The 13,409-nt window shown below is 38.7% G+C and overlaps 1 protein-coding gene across 4 annotated transcripts in view; it reads left to right on the forward strand.

Annotated features, from left to right (window-relative positions):
• Positions 1-13,409, forward strand: part of VPS37A (VPS37A subunit of ESCRT-I) — a 48,046-nt gene that overhangs the window by 18,164 nt on the left and 16,473 nt on the right. For all 4 annotated transcript variants that reach the window (XM_062213760.1, XM_062213758.1, XM_062213759.1 and 1 more), the window contains exons 2-5: positions 3,720-3,794; positions 6,302-6,416; positions 6,947-7,047; positions 12,517-12,742. In XM_062213760.1, coding sequence (XP_062069744.1) covers positions 3,720-3,794; positions 6,302-6,416; positions 6,947-7,047; positions 12,517-12,742 — 517 coding nt within the window. The remainder of the gene's footprint in view (positions 1-3,719; positions 3,795-6,301; positions 6,417-6,946; positions 7,048-12,516; positions 12,743-13,409) is intronic.

A 13,409-nucleotide genomic window follows, 5' to 3' on the forward strand; every position in this document is an offset into this window, starting at 1 on the left:
ATAAATGAGAGCTTTGCAGGGCAAGGGATTCTGGATTGAGCTCTCTTATGACTTGGACTATATCCCTCCATTCTCTCCTATCCTATAGGATTTCTGATGAGAATCAGCTATGAGTCTAATTGGAGATTCTCTGATAGTAACCCTGCATTTCCCTTGTGTACATTTTAGAATCTTTTCTCTATGTTTTACTGTTGAAAATTTGACTACAGTGTGTCATTGTGAAGATATTTTCTGGTCATGACTATGAGGAGTTCTATGTGCCTTGTGTACTGGGATTTCCCTTTCATTCTCCAGATTAGGAAAGTTTTATGTAAAAATTTCACTTAATAGGACTCTGATCAGTTCTGTTTCCACACCTTCAGGAACTCCTAAGACCTGTATGTTGGATCATTTGTATTCCATATATCTCCAAAGTGTTTTTAATTTTTCCTAATTTCTTCTAATCTCCCCCCCCCCTTTTTTTGGTCTGACTGAAAAATTTCCAAAGATTTGTCATCATCTTTTTTTGTTGTTTTTAAAGATTTATTTATTTATTTAAGAGGCAGAGTTCCAGACAGAGGTCTTGCATTCTCTGGTGCTCTCCCGAAATGGCCGCAATGGCCAGAGCTGGGCCAATCCAAAGCCAGGAGCTGGAACTAGGAGCTTATTCTGAGTTTCCCATGAAGGTGCAGGGACCCTAGCACTCGGGCTATCTTCCACTGCTTTCTGAGGCCATGAGCAGGGAGTTGGATTGGAAGTGGAATAGCTGGGACTTGAAGCAGAGCCCATATGGAATGCCTACGCTGCAGGTTGAGGCTTAACCTACTTTGCCCTAGTGCCGGCCCCTGAAGATTTTTCTTCTAAGCCAGATATTCTTTCTTCTGGCTCACCAAATCTGTTAAGGCTTTACACTATATTTTTTTATTTGACAAATTGAATTTACTTCTAGTGTATAATTTTGATTGCTTTTTAAAATCTCAGTTTCATGGGGAAATTTCTTTAATTTGTGAATTTGCTTCTTATTGCTTCTATGTAATCTTATGATTAATCTATTGAATTCCATTTTAGGCATTTCATCAATTTCTTCATCTTACATTCTAACATTGACGTGTTGTGATCCTTTGGGGAGGGGGTCATGTTGTCTTGTTCTTGTTTCTTGAATTTCTGTGTTTATTTTTAGGTATTTGTGGAAATACTTGTAGGTTTTTTTCCTATAATGGCTTTTGTCTTTGAACTATGCTTCTGTGGCTTAGTAGGGTGTCCACTCTTTCATTGAATACCCAGAGGTGTGTGCTGGGTATGGCCATGGAGCTTTCCTCGGTGCTGCAGGGTGAATATCTAGGGTGACACCCAACTTGGGTGTGGTAAATCTCTTCTTAGCAGAAAGGAAATATAATTTCTATTGGTGTAATCACACCCTCACTTCATCTCTTCCAAGGTGATCAATGCCTGGGTGTCAGTGTACACTGGTTGTAATACTCATCCATGCTGCTGTATGAACTGCACAGACTCTGCGCAGTCCTCACTGTGATCACAGATCCTGTTGCAGTGACACCCCTACCCTTCCTCCCCTATCTCCCCTAACCCCCTCGCCCTCCCCTGCCCAGGCTATCAGGAAGCTCTGAGCATGTGGAGCCCTGTGCATTGATTGCCCATAGACCCAGCTACACCCTGCACCCTCTCGTGCATTCAGAGTTCCCACATTCTCAACACACAAGGCTCCCACAGTTGTGGGGTATAGAGGATCCTATCTGCCCCTCTAACCTGTCTCTTCCACAGAGAGGCAGAGACATTCCCAGAGCCAGCTGCCTGTGAGTGCTTTGCCTAGGTGGTTTGAGCCCTGGAGCCTCTGATCACCCTTAGGGTTATAGGCTGGACTCATATCACAGTCTCCCTCCAGTTATATCACCATGACACAGGCTGCTGCAGTCTGACCTTAGCTCTCTCTCCAAAGCTGGTGATTTCTCCGGCTCTTCCTTGCTGGAGTTCTGTGTTGTGTCCACATTCTTGCTGTGTGTGAGCACCTTCCACACAGATCCATGGCATTCCTCTTCCTTCTGTAGAATTCCCACTGCCGTTTTGTAACTCTCCCCTAAGAATGTACTTTCTCCACTTTCTCTCTCTTTTTAATTATTTACCCCTAGCCTTGAGAGTACACTCATCCCTATTCTGCCATCTTGGAATCTCCCAAATGAAAGGTTTTATTAAAACTATGAGTTAAAGCAACCAAAAGAACAAGAAGTACATCATTGTGCATACAAGACCTTTCAAGTTTCATGTCCATTTGAAAATTAGGCTTCCTCTACAATCTTAACTCATTAATCTACTTAGATTTTTCCCCATTGGAAATATGAATATTAAGTAGAATTCCAAGTGAGCCTCCAAAGCCTTGTTTGGTAGATTATAGTTTCAGTAACATAGACTTATAATTAATGGAACAAAATAAAACTCTTAGGTATAGGATGTTAAAGTATAAGGCACTTATATTTCTCAGAAATTATTTGTCATTAACCAAGATTCTCAAAATGATGGCTTAAACAAGATGAATTTTTTTTTTAATGTCACATAAAAGAAATTCAGAATTTGCCCATCACTAAGGACCAAGCTACTTCTTTCTGTTTAGCTACCCCTAGTGCATCACTCTGATTCTCAGGGTCACTCATAATCCAAAAGAACTATTAAAAGTCCAGCTATCAAATCCAAGAAAGAATTAGAAGGAAGGCAGGAAGGGCAAACTGAGCTTCCATCAATTGTCTGTTCATGTGTCCTACTTTATTTTGTTTTTAATATTTTTTTATTTGAATGTCAGAGTTACACAGAGAGAGGGAGAGACAGATGATCTATCCGCTGTTTCACTTACTAGATGGCTTCATTGGCCAGGGCTGGGTCAGACCGAAGCCAGGAGCTTCTACCAGATCTCCTGTGTGGGTAACAGGGGACCAGGCACTTGGGCTATCTTCTACTGCTTTTCCCAGGCCACTAGCAGAGATCTTGAACAGAAGCAGAGCAGCCAGGACACCTGGGATATAGGCGTTACAGGAAGTGTTTTTATCCACTAAGCTAGAAAATGCCTGCCCCTCTTTTGTTCTACTTTAAGATGCATTCCTGGAATTCTTCCCCACAACTTCCCTATATATTTTATTGGCTGGAACTGCAGTCTATAGCAATAACTTGCTATAAGAATATTACAACATAGAATAAAATAAAGTTTCTCTTACTTAGGAAGAAGATTATTTGTTTTTGAAAGTAACTAGAAGTTTCTACCATGAGACTGGGAGATATTCATAGACTTCTGCCCCTAGACTTCCCCAGCTGTCTGTATAGCTGCACAGTGGTAGTTAGATTCAGAACCCATATGCCTTGCTGACCTGTATTAACCCACAGGGTTTAAAATTGTTTCTACTAATAATAAGTTGGATAAATTGATAGTAAATTAAGCTCGTGTAATTAATACAAGAGTTCTTCCTTGCCTCTTTATCTCAGCATCCTCCCAATCCACCCTCCTCCCCAGAACCCCTCCACAGAATTCCCCTGGATATTTCAGAGTATTATTGCCTGCTTGCTTGAAAAGTCTGTGTAACTATCATTAACTATCCTCAGAAGATACAAGTTAAACTGGCTACCCAGATTCAGTGTTAAAATTAATAATAACTTTAGTGTGTTCTAGCATTTTACATGTGTTTTTTTAACATTAATGATTTCACAACTGTGAGTAAATTTTTTCAAATTTTCTCTTACAGTATAGCTGAAATACAGAAAGATGTGGAATACAGATTGCCATTCACTGTAAATAACCTAACAATTAACATTAATATGTGAGTAGAATTATATCCTGCTTTTTCATGTATTAGTATTCAAAACTTTGTATTTTTATTTCATTACTATTAGAAATGAGCTGTGAACTTAACTTCAAATGACTATAATTTATAAAATAGTGTGTAATTTAATAAAATAAAAACTTTGGGAGATATTACAGTAATTTATATTGCTATAGAAGAACAGAGGAAATGTAATACAAAATAAAATAATAGGAGTATGCATCATATATGAGGTGTGTATCCCGTATCAGAGTACCTGGATTCGACACCTGGCTCCAGCTCCAGGTTTCTGCTAATACTGACCCTGGGCAGCAGTGATTATAGCTCGGTTGTTTGGAGTCCTGCCACCCACATGGAAAACCCAGATTGAGTTCTTAGCTCCTGGCTTCAGCCCCAGCCCAGGTGTAGCTGTTGTGGGCATGTGGGGATAGACGCTTTCTCTCTTATCCAATCCTCCCCCCCACCCAATTTTTCTCTCTCTGCCTCTGAAATAATTTTTTAAATACTATAGTAATCCTTGGAACTATAGTTGTTTTATTGTTTAGTACTACAATTTAGGGCAAATGACAGACATGGTAAGTTTACAGTGGAGTCAGGATATAAACCCAGATTGGTTGGGCTCCAAAGGCCATTTACTCTGAAACTAGTTTAAAATTTTTAACTATATAATAAATAATTTAAAATTTAAAAAAATGTATATATTTGAAAAGCAGACAGGGACAGAGATATCTCATCTTGGGTTCACTATCCAAATACCCACAACAGCCAGAGCTGGACCAGGCTAAAGCCAGAAGCCAGGAAGTCAATCTGGGTCTCCCACATGAGTGCAGGGATCCAAGTACTTGAGCCATCAACTGCTGCCTTCCAGAATGCACATCAGCAGGAAGCTGAAATTGGGAGTAGAGCCATAACTCGAACCAGAGCACTCTGATATGGGATACTTGCATTTCAAGTGGTGCCTTAACTGTTATGCCAAATGCCTGCCCCATAAATAAATAACCAGTGCACAGAAAGAGCTCTGCAGGAAAGGCCAACAAGGTCCCAATTTTCTTAATAGTGCTGCCAACTGGTAGTTTTCTGAGACAATGAGGGAACAGAGAATTTTTTTTTTTTTTTTTTTTTTTTTTTTTTTTAGACAGGCAGAGTGGACAGTGAGAGAGAGAGACAGAGAGAAAGGTCTTCCTTTGCCGCTGGTTCACCCTCCAATGGCCGCCGCGGCTGGCTCGCTGCGGCCAGCGCACCGCGCCGATCTGATGGCAGGAGCCAGGTGCTTCTCCTGGTCTCCCATGGGGTGCAGGGCCCAAGAACTTGGGCCATCCTCCTCTGCACTCCCTGGCCACAGCAGAGAGCGGGCCTGGAAGAGGGGCAACCGGGACAGGATCGGTGCCCCGACCGGGACTAGAACCCGGTGTGCCGGCGCCACAAGGAGGAACAGAGAATTTAAAGGAAAATATTCTTCTGAGTTTTATAGATTTGGAAAAGTTTCCAGATCTAGGTAACTTCGACTTTTTTTTTCTTTTTTTTGACAGGCAGAGTGGACAGTAGAGGGAGACAGAGAGAAAGGTCTTCCTTTTTGCCGTTGGTTCACCTTCCAATGGCCGCCGCGGTAGGCGTGTTGCGGCCAGCGCACCGCGCTGTTCCAATGGCAGGAGCCAGGTGCTACTCCTGGTCTCCCATGGGGTGCAGGGCCCAAGAACTTGGGCCATCCTCCACTGCACTCCCTGGCCACAGCAGAGAGCTGGCCTGGAAGAGGGGCAACCGGGACAGGATTGGTGCCCCGACCGGGACTAGAACCCGGTGTGCCGGCGCCGCAAGGCGGAGGATTAGCCTAGTGAGCCACGGCGCCGGCTAACTTCGACTTTTTAAAACTTCACTCACTAAACTTAATATTATAGTCATTTCATAGCTGTTAAATTTTTCACTTTTTATTTTTGGTATTGAGAACTTAGTGTTTTTTTACTTGAAACCATGTGATTAACCTCAAAGTTGAGAGATGTGTTAAGTGTGACATTTAGAAGGGAGCCATATAGAACCAAGGCATGATGACAGTCACATCATTTCATTCCTAGTACTTTGTATTCCATCTCTTACTGTTTGGAAATACAATGGATAATGCAATGATTTCTGACAGCATTTCAAAAGTAGATAAACCAAGAGAAAATTATATGGCCAGAACCTGTATATCAATAGCCAGACAGGTTTAGTATTGCTCACCGGATACAAATACCTGCTAGAGATTGTGAATTGCTTGGTATATTGTGTTCGGAAACAATTGATAAACATGTTATGAAGAGTATTCTGTTGTTCAGATCTGCAGTTCCCATTGAGAATGTTTTCCTGTGTTGGATTGCTATCTATAAAATCTTGCCAGACCTTACACTTTGCAATCGACAACCATAATAGAGAACTTATCACTAAATAATTAATCCATATCAAAGTGTAAAATTGTGCTTTTAACTTTAAGATCATGATGATATACTGTTCATCTGTTCTGTCTTTACCAGATTACTTCCTCCACAATTTCCTCAAGAAAAGCCAGTGATCAGCGTTTACCCACCAATACGACATCACTTAATGGATAAACAAGGAATATATGTTACCTCTCCTTTAGTAAACAATGTATGTATATGGTACACTTAATTTCAGAGTGATAAAACAAGTATATTAATTTTCTTTGAAATAGTTTAGAAATCTGAATTGCATTTAAAATTAGATTTGGAATTACTAACTTTCAAAAAAGTTTTATTTTGTATAACAGATAACACTGTGTTTACCTAAGATTCTGGCTTACAATATGATATAATTGATTAATATGAAGGACTGTAACTTTGGTGTACCCTCAGTATTTATCTGTGAACCTTCAAATTATTGTAAGTAGTGAAATATGAATTTATCTCTGTTTAAATAGACTTTTAACCTGCTTTGCTAATTACCAAATATGTTTACAGTATTGATTTTGTAATTGATTTTATAAAAAGTTTTATGTTGTCTGTTACTAATATTTTTAGTTGACACAATGCCCTTCTTTTTTTTACTTGATTCTTTGACTTGTAAAAGTAGGATACGTTAGGATAATCTAAAATTATCCTAATGAGACGTTATAATCTTTCTTGAAAGTAATTTTAATCATGTTTTACTTTTGTTTTTAGTTTACAATGCACTCAGATCTTGGAAAAATTATTCAGAGTTTGTTAGATGAGTTTTGGAAGAATCCTCCAGTTTTAGCTCCTACTTCAACAGCATTTCCATAGTGAGTATCTGTATAACAAAATTTTGCATATATTTTCAATTATCAGAATAATGAAAATATGGTTTAAAAACAAGTTACATTAGAAGACAATCCTCTGATTTCCACATCCCCACTTTCAGAAAAATAGATGCACACTTTTCAGCAGCAATGGTATTGTCCTCCTTCAACTGTCTTTTCTAGTGTAACTTCATCTTTCTGAATAATGTGCTTATATTGCTATCTTTTTGATTCTTTGATTTTAGATATAGTCTATTGACCTTCTATTACTATAGATAAAGATTTAAATATCTTTCACAACATTTCAGTTTTCTCCTCATCTTAGCAGTAAAAGTATATTGTGACTTTCATATAAATCCATACTTTATGTTTTTGTTTTTTTTGACTCTCTAAATATAGTCCATTTCTGAATTAATTGTATATGGTTATGTTTCCCTTCTCATATGATCTGTTGTCTTTTTCTGGAATTAATAGTTAACCTCAATTCCCCATTGGTTTTATGTTCTTAGATCTTAATTTTCCACATGTTCTTAAATTTCCAGATTTTCTTAAATTTGCACAGAACTTTTTAACAGTTCTGAGAAATCTTTTAAGCCATATTTTCCCACAATACCAATCAAGTAATCTCTAGGTTCTTTTTCTGTTCTGTGTAGACAATTTTCCAGTTTTTTCTTCCACTATGAGATACTCTGCTGCATAGCTTGCATCTGGGAACCCTCCTTGGTTGTTATCTTAGGAAATCCCTTTAATACTTTCTTTTATTAAATTATCTATTTTTTTTTTTTTTTTGGATTTTGTTTTTTCTTAGGCCATTTGCTAGTTTCTGGCTACCTTTCAGTAATGTACTAAGTAGAATTATATGTTCTAGTTACTAAAGATGCATAGCAGTTTACCCTGTAATAACGTATATTTTCTTTCTGAACCTATAGTTTGCTTTGGGACCAGTGGTGGTTGCTTGTTTTGCTTCATCTTTTTTTAAAAGATTTATTTAATTATTTATTTGAAAGAGAAGGAGAGGAAGAGAGAGAGGGAGAGGTCTTCCATCAGATGGTACACTCCCCAAATGGCTGCAACAGCTGGAGCTGTGCCAATCCGAAGACAGGAGCCAGGAACTTCTTCCGGGTCTCCCACATGGGTGCTGGGGCCCAAGGACTTGGCCACCTTCTACTGCTTTCCCAGGCCGTAGGAGAGAGCTGGATTGGAATTGGAGCAGCAGGATCTTGAACTGGCGCCCATATGGGATGCCAGCACTGCAGGCCAGGGCATTAACCCACTGTACCACAGCACTGGCCCCTTGCTTCATTTTTTGTATTAGGTGACATGGCTTGAAGTATGAGAGTTGAATAATCTGAAGACTTACTTAATTCTCATGTCTGACAGATACTCTTAACTAAATTCTGAGATCTTGGTGCAAGATACAAGCTAATGCATCCATACTTGGCCTCTTTGTATAGCCTGGGCTCCTCATAGCATGTTGAGTTGTATTCTGAGGGCAAGTGTCCCAGGAAGGAGAGCCAGGCAGTCAAAGGAAAGCTGTATTGCCTTTTTTTTTTTTCCCCCCCACAGAAACCTTTTATTTAAGGATATAAATACAACTTTAGGAACATAGTGAGTCTTCCCACTGAACCCGCCCTCCAACCTATACCCTGACCTGTACTCTCGGCCTTCTTCGTACTCCTTCTCCTATTCCGAACATTCTTATTTTTTACTAAGATCTATTTTCAATTAACTTTATACTCATAAGATTATAGTAAGAGTTCAACAAATAGTATGAAAAAAAAAAAAACTGTTCCTCAACAATCAAAATGTGGGCTATTCACAGTCATTGCATCTCAAAGTGTCAATTGCACTTCTATAGATTACCTTTTAGGTGCTCTATTAGTTTCCACAGATCAGGGAGAAGATATGGTATTTGTCCTTTTGGGACTTGCTTATTTCACTAAGTATGAAGTTTTCTAGTTTCATCCATTTTGTTGCAAATGACAGGATTTTTTTTTTTTTTACTGTTGTGTAGTATTCCATGGTGTACATATCCCATAATTTATTTATCCAGTCTTCAGTTGACGGTCATTGGGTTGATTGTGTATCACAGCCCAAGTGCTTGGGCCCCTGCACCCACATGGGAGATCTGGAAGAAACTCCTGGCTTCAGATTGGCTCGGTTCTGATTGTTGCAGCCATTTGGGGAGTGAACCAGTGGATGGAAGACCTTTCTCTCTGTCTCTCTCTCTCTCTCTAACTCTACCTCTCAATTAAATCGTTTTTTGAAAAAAAAAAATTTTTTTAAATTTAATTTTTTGTGTGGGGCATTTATCGACTAAAAATCCAAAAAGTAAAAAGGAATACGGAGTTAAATGTCCCTGCCACTTAGTCTTTTTGTTTTTCTTCTCACTGGCATGAAAGGGGTGTGTGTGCGTGTGTGTGTGTGTATAATTAATGAGATATTTTATGCATATATAAGGAAATATCTATGTAGTATTTTACTCCCCTATTCTTTATATAGACAGTATCATATTGTCCTCTTGCTTCATATTCACTAATTAGTATGGTTTGGAGAGTTTTCCATGTTGGTACATGAGACATTTCTTCATTATTCTTTAGGACCACACATTACTCATTTTAAGGATATACTATAATTTATTTAGCAGCATTCCTATTGCTGGACTTTTCTTTTTTTATTGTCATCAGTGCTATTGTAAATATTTTATACAATGTATACATATTTGTCAGATAAATTGTAAGTGGTAGACATGTTTGTCATTTTGACAAGTACCACAAAATTGCCCTTCAAAATAGTTGTACCAGTTTCTGCTTCTTTATACTGTACCTTTTCCCCCATATCTTGGCCAAGATATTATCAAAATGAATTCTTTACCAGTTTATACATGAGATGGTATGTTAGTATTATTTTAGTTATATTTATAATTAGTACCAGTGGAGTTGTCATCTTTGAGATACTTGTATCCTTTTCTGTAACCTGTGAATACTGTCCTACACTCCTCTTATATATTGGGTTAGTCTTTTATCAATTTGTAGCAATTATTTATATTTTAGAGAAATTATTCCTCTATGATATGAGTTCCATGTGTTTTATTAAATTTGTCTTATAAAGGGCCATATCATATAGAATTTTTTTTAATGTTATAGTGGGATTTGTCATCATTTTTTCTAATGACTTATGCATTTGGATCATAAAAAGTTCTTTCCCAGTTTAAGGTTGCAGTTTCCAAATGATTTCTTCCACTGCTTTTAAAATATTTCTGGACATTTAAATTTTTGATGTGTTAAGTTTTTACACTTATACTAGTTTTAATACTATATATTGTAAGTGAGTATCTGGCCTAATATAGTTTTTTCTTGATGTCTCAACAATGTTTACTGACATCTTATTTTTCACAGGAGAATCTATATTTTAGCTTAATTCCTATCTGTGGTTTTGTTTTTTTCTGGATTATATATTTAGTTCCATTAATCTACCTATCCATTTACCTAAAGTTTTATAATTTATTTTGCTATATGGCAGTGCCAATATTCTTTACCCTGCTTTTCCATATTTTCCCCCTATTTCTGCTGGTTTATTTTTCTGTATAAATTTGAGTGTTATTAATATATATTTCAACATCTATTACAAATATTGCTTTACAACAAAATATTCTACTCAGATTACCATATCATTAAATAAAATAATGAATACTTTCATAAAATTATGCTTTGGAAAATGTGTCAATACAAAGTAAAACATTTTAATATTTCATCTTATATTTAAATCATAACCAAAAGTTCTTTATCCTTTGCATGACAGTGATTGGCCCACAATAACTTACTGTATTAATTAAAATATTGATATTTGGATGATTCATTCTCTCTCTGCTTTTTTTTTTTAAGATTTATTTTGGGGCTGGTGCTGTGACTCACTTGGCTAATCCTCTGCCTGCGGCACCGGTACCCTGGGTTCTAGTCCCGGTTGGGGTGCCGAGTTCTGTCCCCGGTTGCTCCTCTTCCAGTCCAGCCCTCTGCTGTGGCCCGGGAAGGCAGTGGAGGATGGCCCAAGTGCTTGAGCCCTGCACCCGCATGGGAGACCAGGAGGAAGCACCTGGGTCCTGGCTTCGGATCAGCGCAGCGCACCGGCCATAGCAGCCATTTTGGGGGTGAACCAATGGAAGGAAGATCTTTCTCTCTGTCTCTCTCTCTCTCTCACTGTCTAACTCTGCCTATCAAAAAAAAAAAAAAAGATTTATTTTAGTTATTTGAAAGACAGAGTTACAGAGAGAGGTAGAGAGAAAGAGAGAGAGAGAGAGAGAGAAGTCTTCCATCTACTGGTTCACTCCAAAGATGGCCACAATGGCCGGAGCTGCACCGATCCACAGCCAGGAGCCAGGAGGTCTCCCTCAGGTGCAGGGGCCCAAGGACTTGGGTCATCTTCTACGGCTATCCCAGGCCATAGCAGAGAGCTGGATCAGAAGTGGAGCAGCTGGTAGAACCAGCACCCATATAGGATGCCAACACTTTAGGCCAGGGCTTTAACCCGCTGTGCCACAGCACCGGCCCCTCTCTGCTTTTAAGATTTAAATATTCTAATGTGTTTATAATCTGAGCCTATCAGAACTTTTATAAAGGGGAAGAAAAGGGTAAATATAAAATATTTTATCTTGCAAAAATAAATGTCTGCTACATTATTTTCTGATTTAGTCCCAGGGTTGTCTATTCTAATGTAAAAGCATGTTTATGTAAATCTGTTTTAACATTTTTAGCAGGTCATTTGTATATGTGGTTTTCTTTTTAAAATTGTCTATAAAAGCAATCAGATTTTGCAAATGTAGTGAAAGCTACTAAGCAGCTATCACTTGAGTGAAGCTTCTGGATTGAATGTTGTTCTCCATTCCCCCTATAAAGAAACAGATTGATGCCAACGAGATGCTAATTGGTGCAAAAATGGACTATGTATTCACTATTAATCTGAAGAGTTGAATTGTGTGCTTTCTGAAGAATTTATCTTTTTCTTGGGAACCACCTGTTAAGAAGCTTTGTATTTTATCACTTTATATAATATTTAATCTCCTTATATAGTTATAATTATAATATCCAGTATCACCTGCCATAAGCTGATTTCATCTATAAAGCATGACTGTTGTTGGGCATGTAGTGTGCCACAGTGGGTTAGGCTGCCACTTGTGACACTGATATCCCATATCAGCTACCAGAAGATGGCCCAAGTGCCTGGGCCCCTGCCACCCATGGGAGACATGGTTAGAGTACCTGGCTCCTAGCTTCATTCTGGCCCTACCCCAGCTGCAGCCCTTTGGGAAGTGGCCCTTTGGGATGGATGATCTCTCTTTGTCTTTCTCTCTGTTACTTTGCCTTTCAAATAAATAAATAAATCTTTTAAAAAATTATCAATGTTATTCAGAACAATTGAAGAATAATTTTACATATTTATTCCTAAAATGTAACATTTTTTTTTTTTTCCCCATAGCCTATACAGTAACCCAAGCGGAATGCCTCCTTACTCTTCTCAGGGTTTTCCATTTCTTCCTTCATATCCTCCACAAGAAGCCAACAGGAATATTTCTTCTATATCTGTTGCTGACACTGTTTCTTCTTCAACAACAAGTTATACAACAGCCAAACCTGCCGCACCTTCATTTGGCATCCTTTCAAATCTACCATTACCTGTTCCTACAGCAGACACTTCTACACCGGTTGGTATCTTTAGTTATTTGTGTTTTATACCCTTGACATTCAATCAACAGACTTTACAAAATATCTGGGTTTTTGTTTGTTTTTAATTATATATTTATTTGGGAGAGAATTAGACAGAAAGAGAGCTTCCCTGTCTACTGGTCCACTCTGCAAATGGCCACAATGGCCAGGGGACCAAGGGAGCTGAGAATTCAGTCTAGATCTCCCACATGGGTGGGCAGGAACCCAACTACTTGAGCCTTCACAGCTGCCTCCCAGGATCTGCACTGGCAGGAAGCTAGAATCAGTAGCCAGAATCAGGAATCCAACTCAGTCACTCTAATATGGGACTGAGGTGTCTTAACCAGTGTTTGCATTGCTAAGCCAAACAGCATGCCCAGTCCTGTGTATGTTTTTTAAACTTTTTGTTTATTTATTTAAAAGATTTATTAATTTATTTGAAAGGCAGAATTACAGAGACAGGGAGAAACAGAGGGATCTTCCATCTGCTGGTTCACTCCCCAAGTGGCTGCAACAGCCCAAGGCTGGGCCAGGCCAAAGCAAGGAGCTTAAAACTCCATCCAGGTCTCTCACGTGTGTGCAGGAATCCAAGGAGTGGGGCAATCCTCCACTTCTTTCCCAGGCATCTCAGCAGGGAGCTGGATCAGAAGTAGAACAGCCAGGACT

Source organism: Lepus europaeus, chromosome 16 (genome assembly GCF_033115175.1).
Source record: "Lepus europaeus isolate LE1 chromosome 16, mLepTim1.pri, whole genome shotgun sequence".
Classification (NCBI taxonomy): Eukaryota; Metazoa; Chordata; class Mammalia; order Lagomorpha; family Leporidae; genus Lepus; species Lepus europaeus.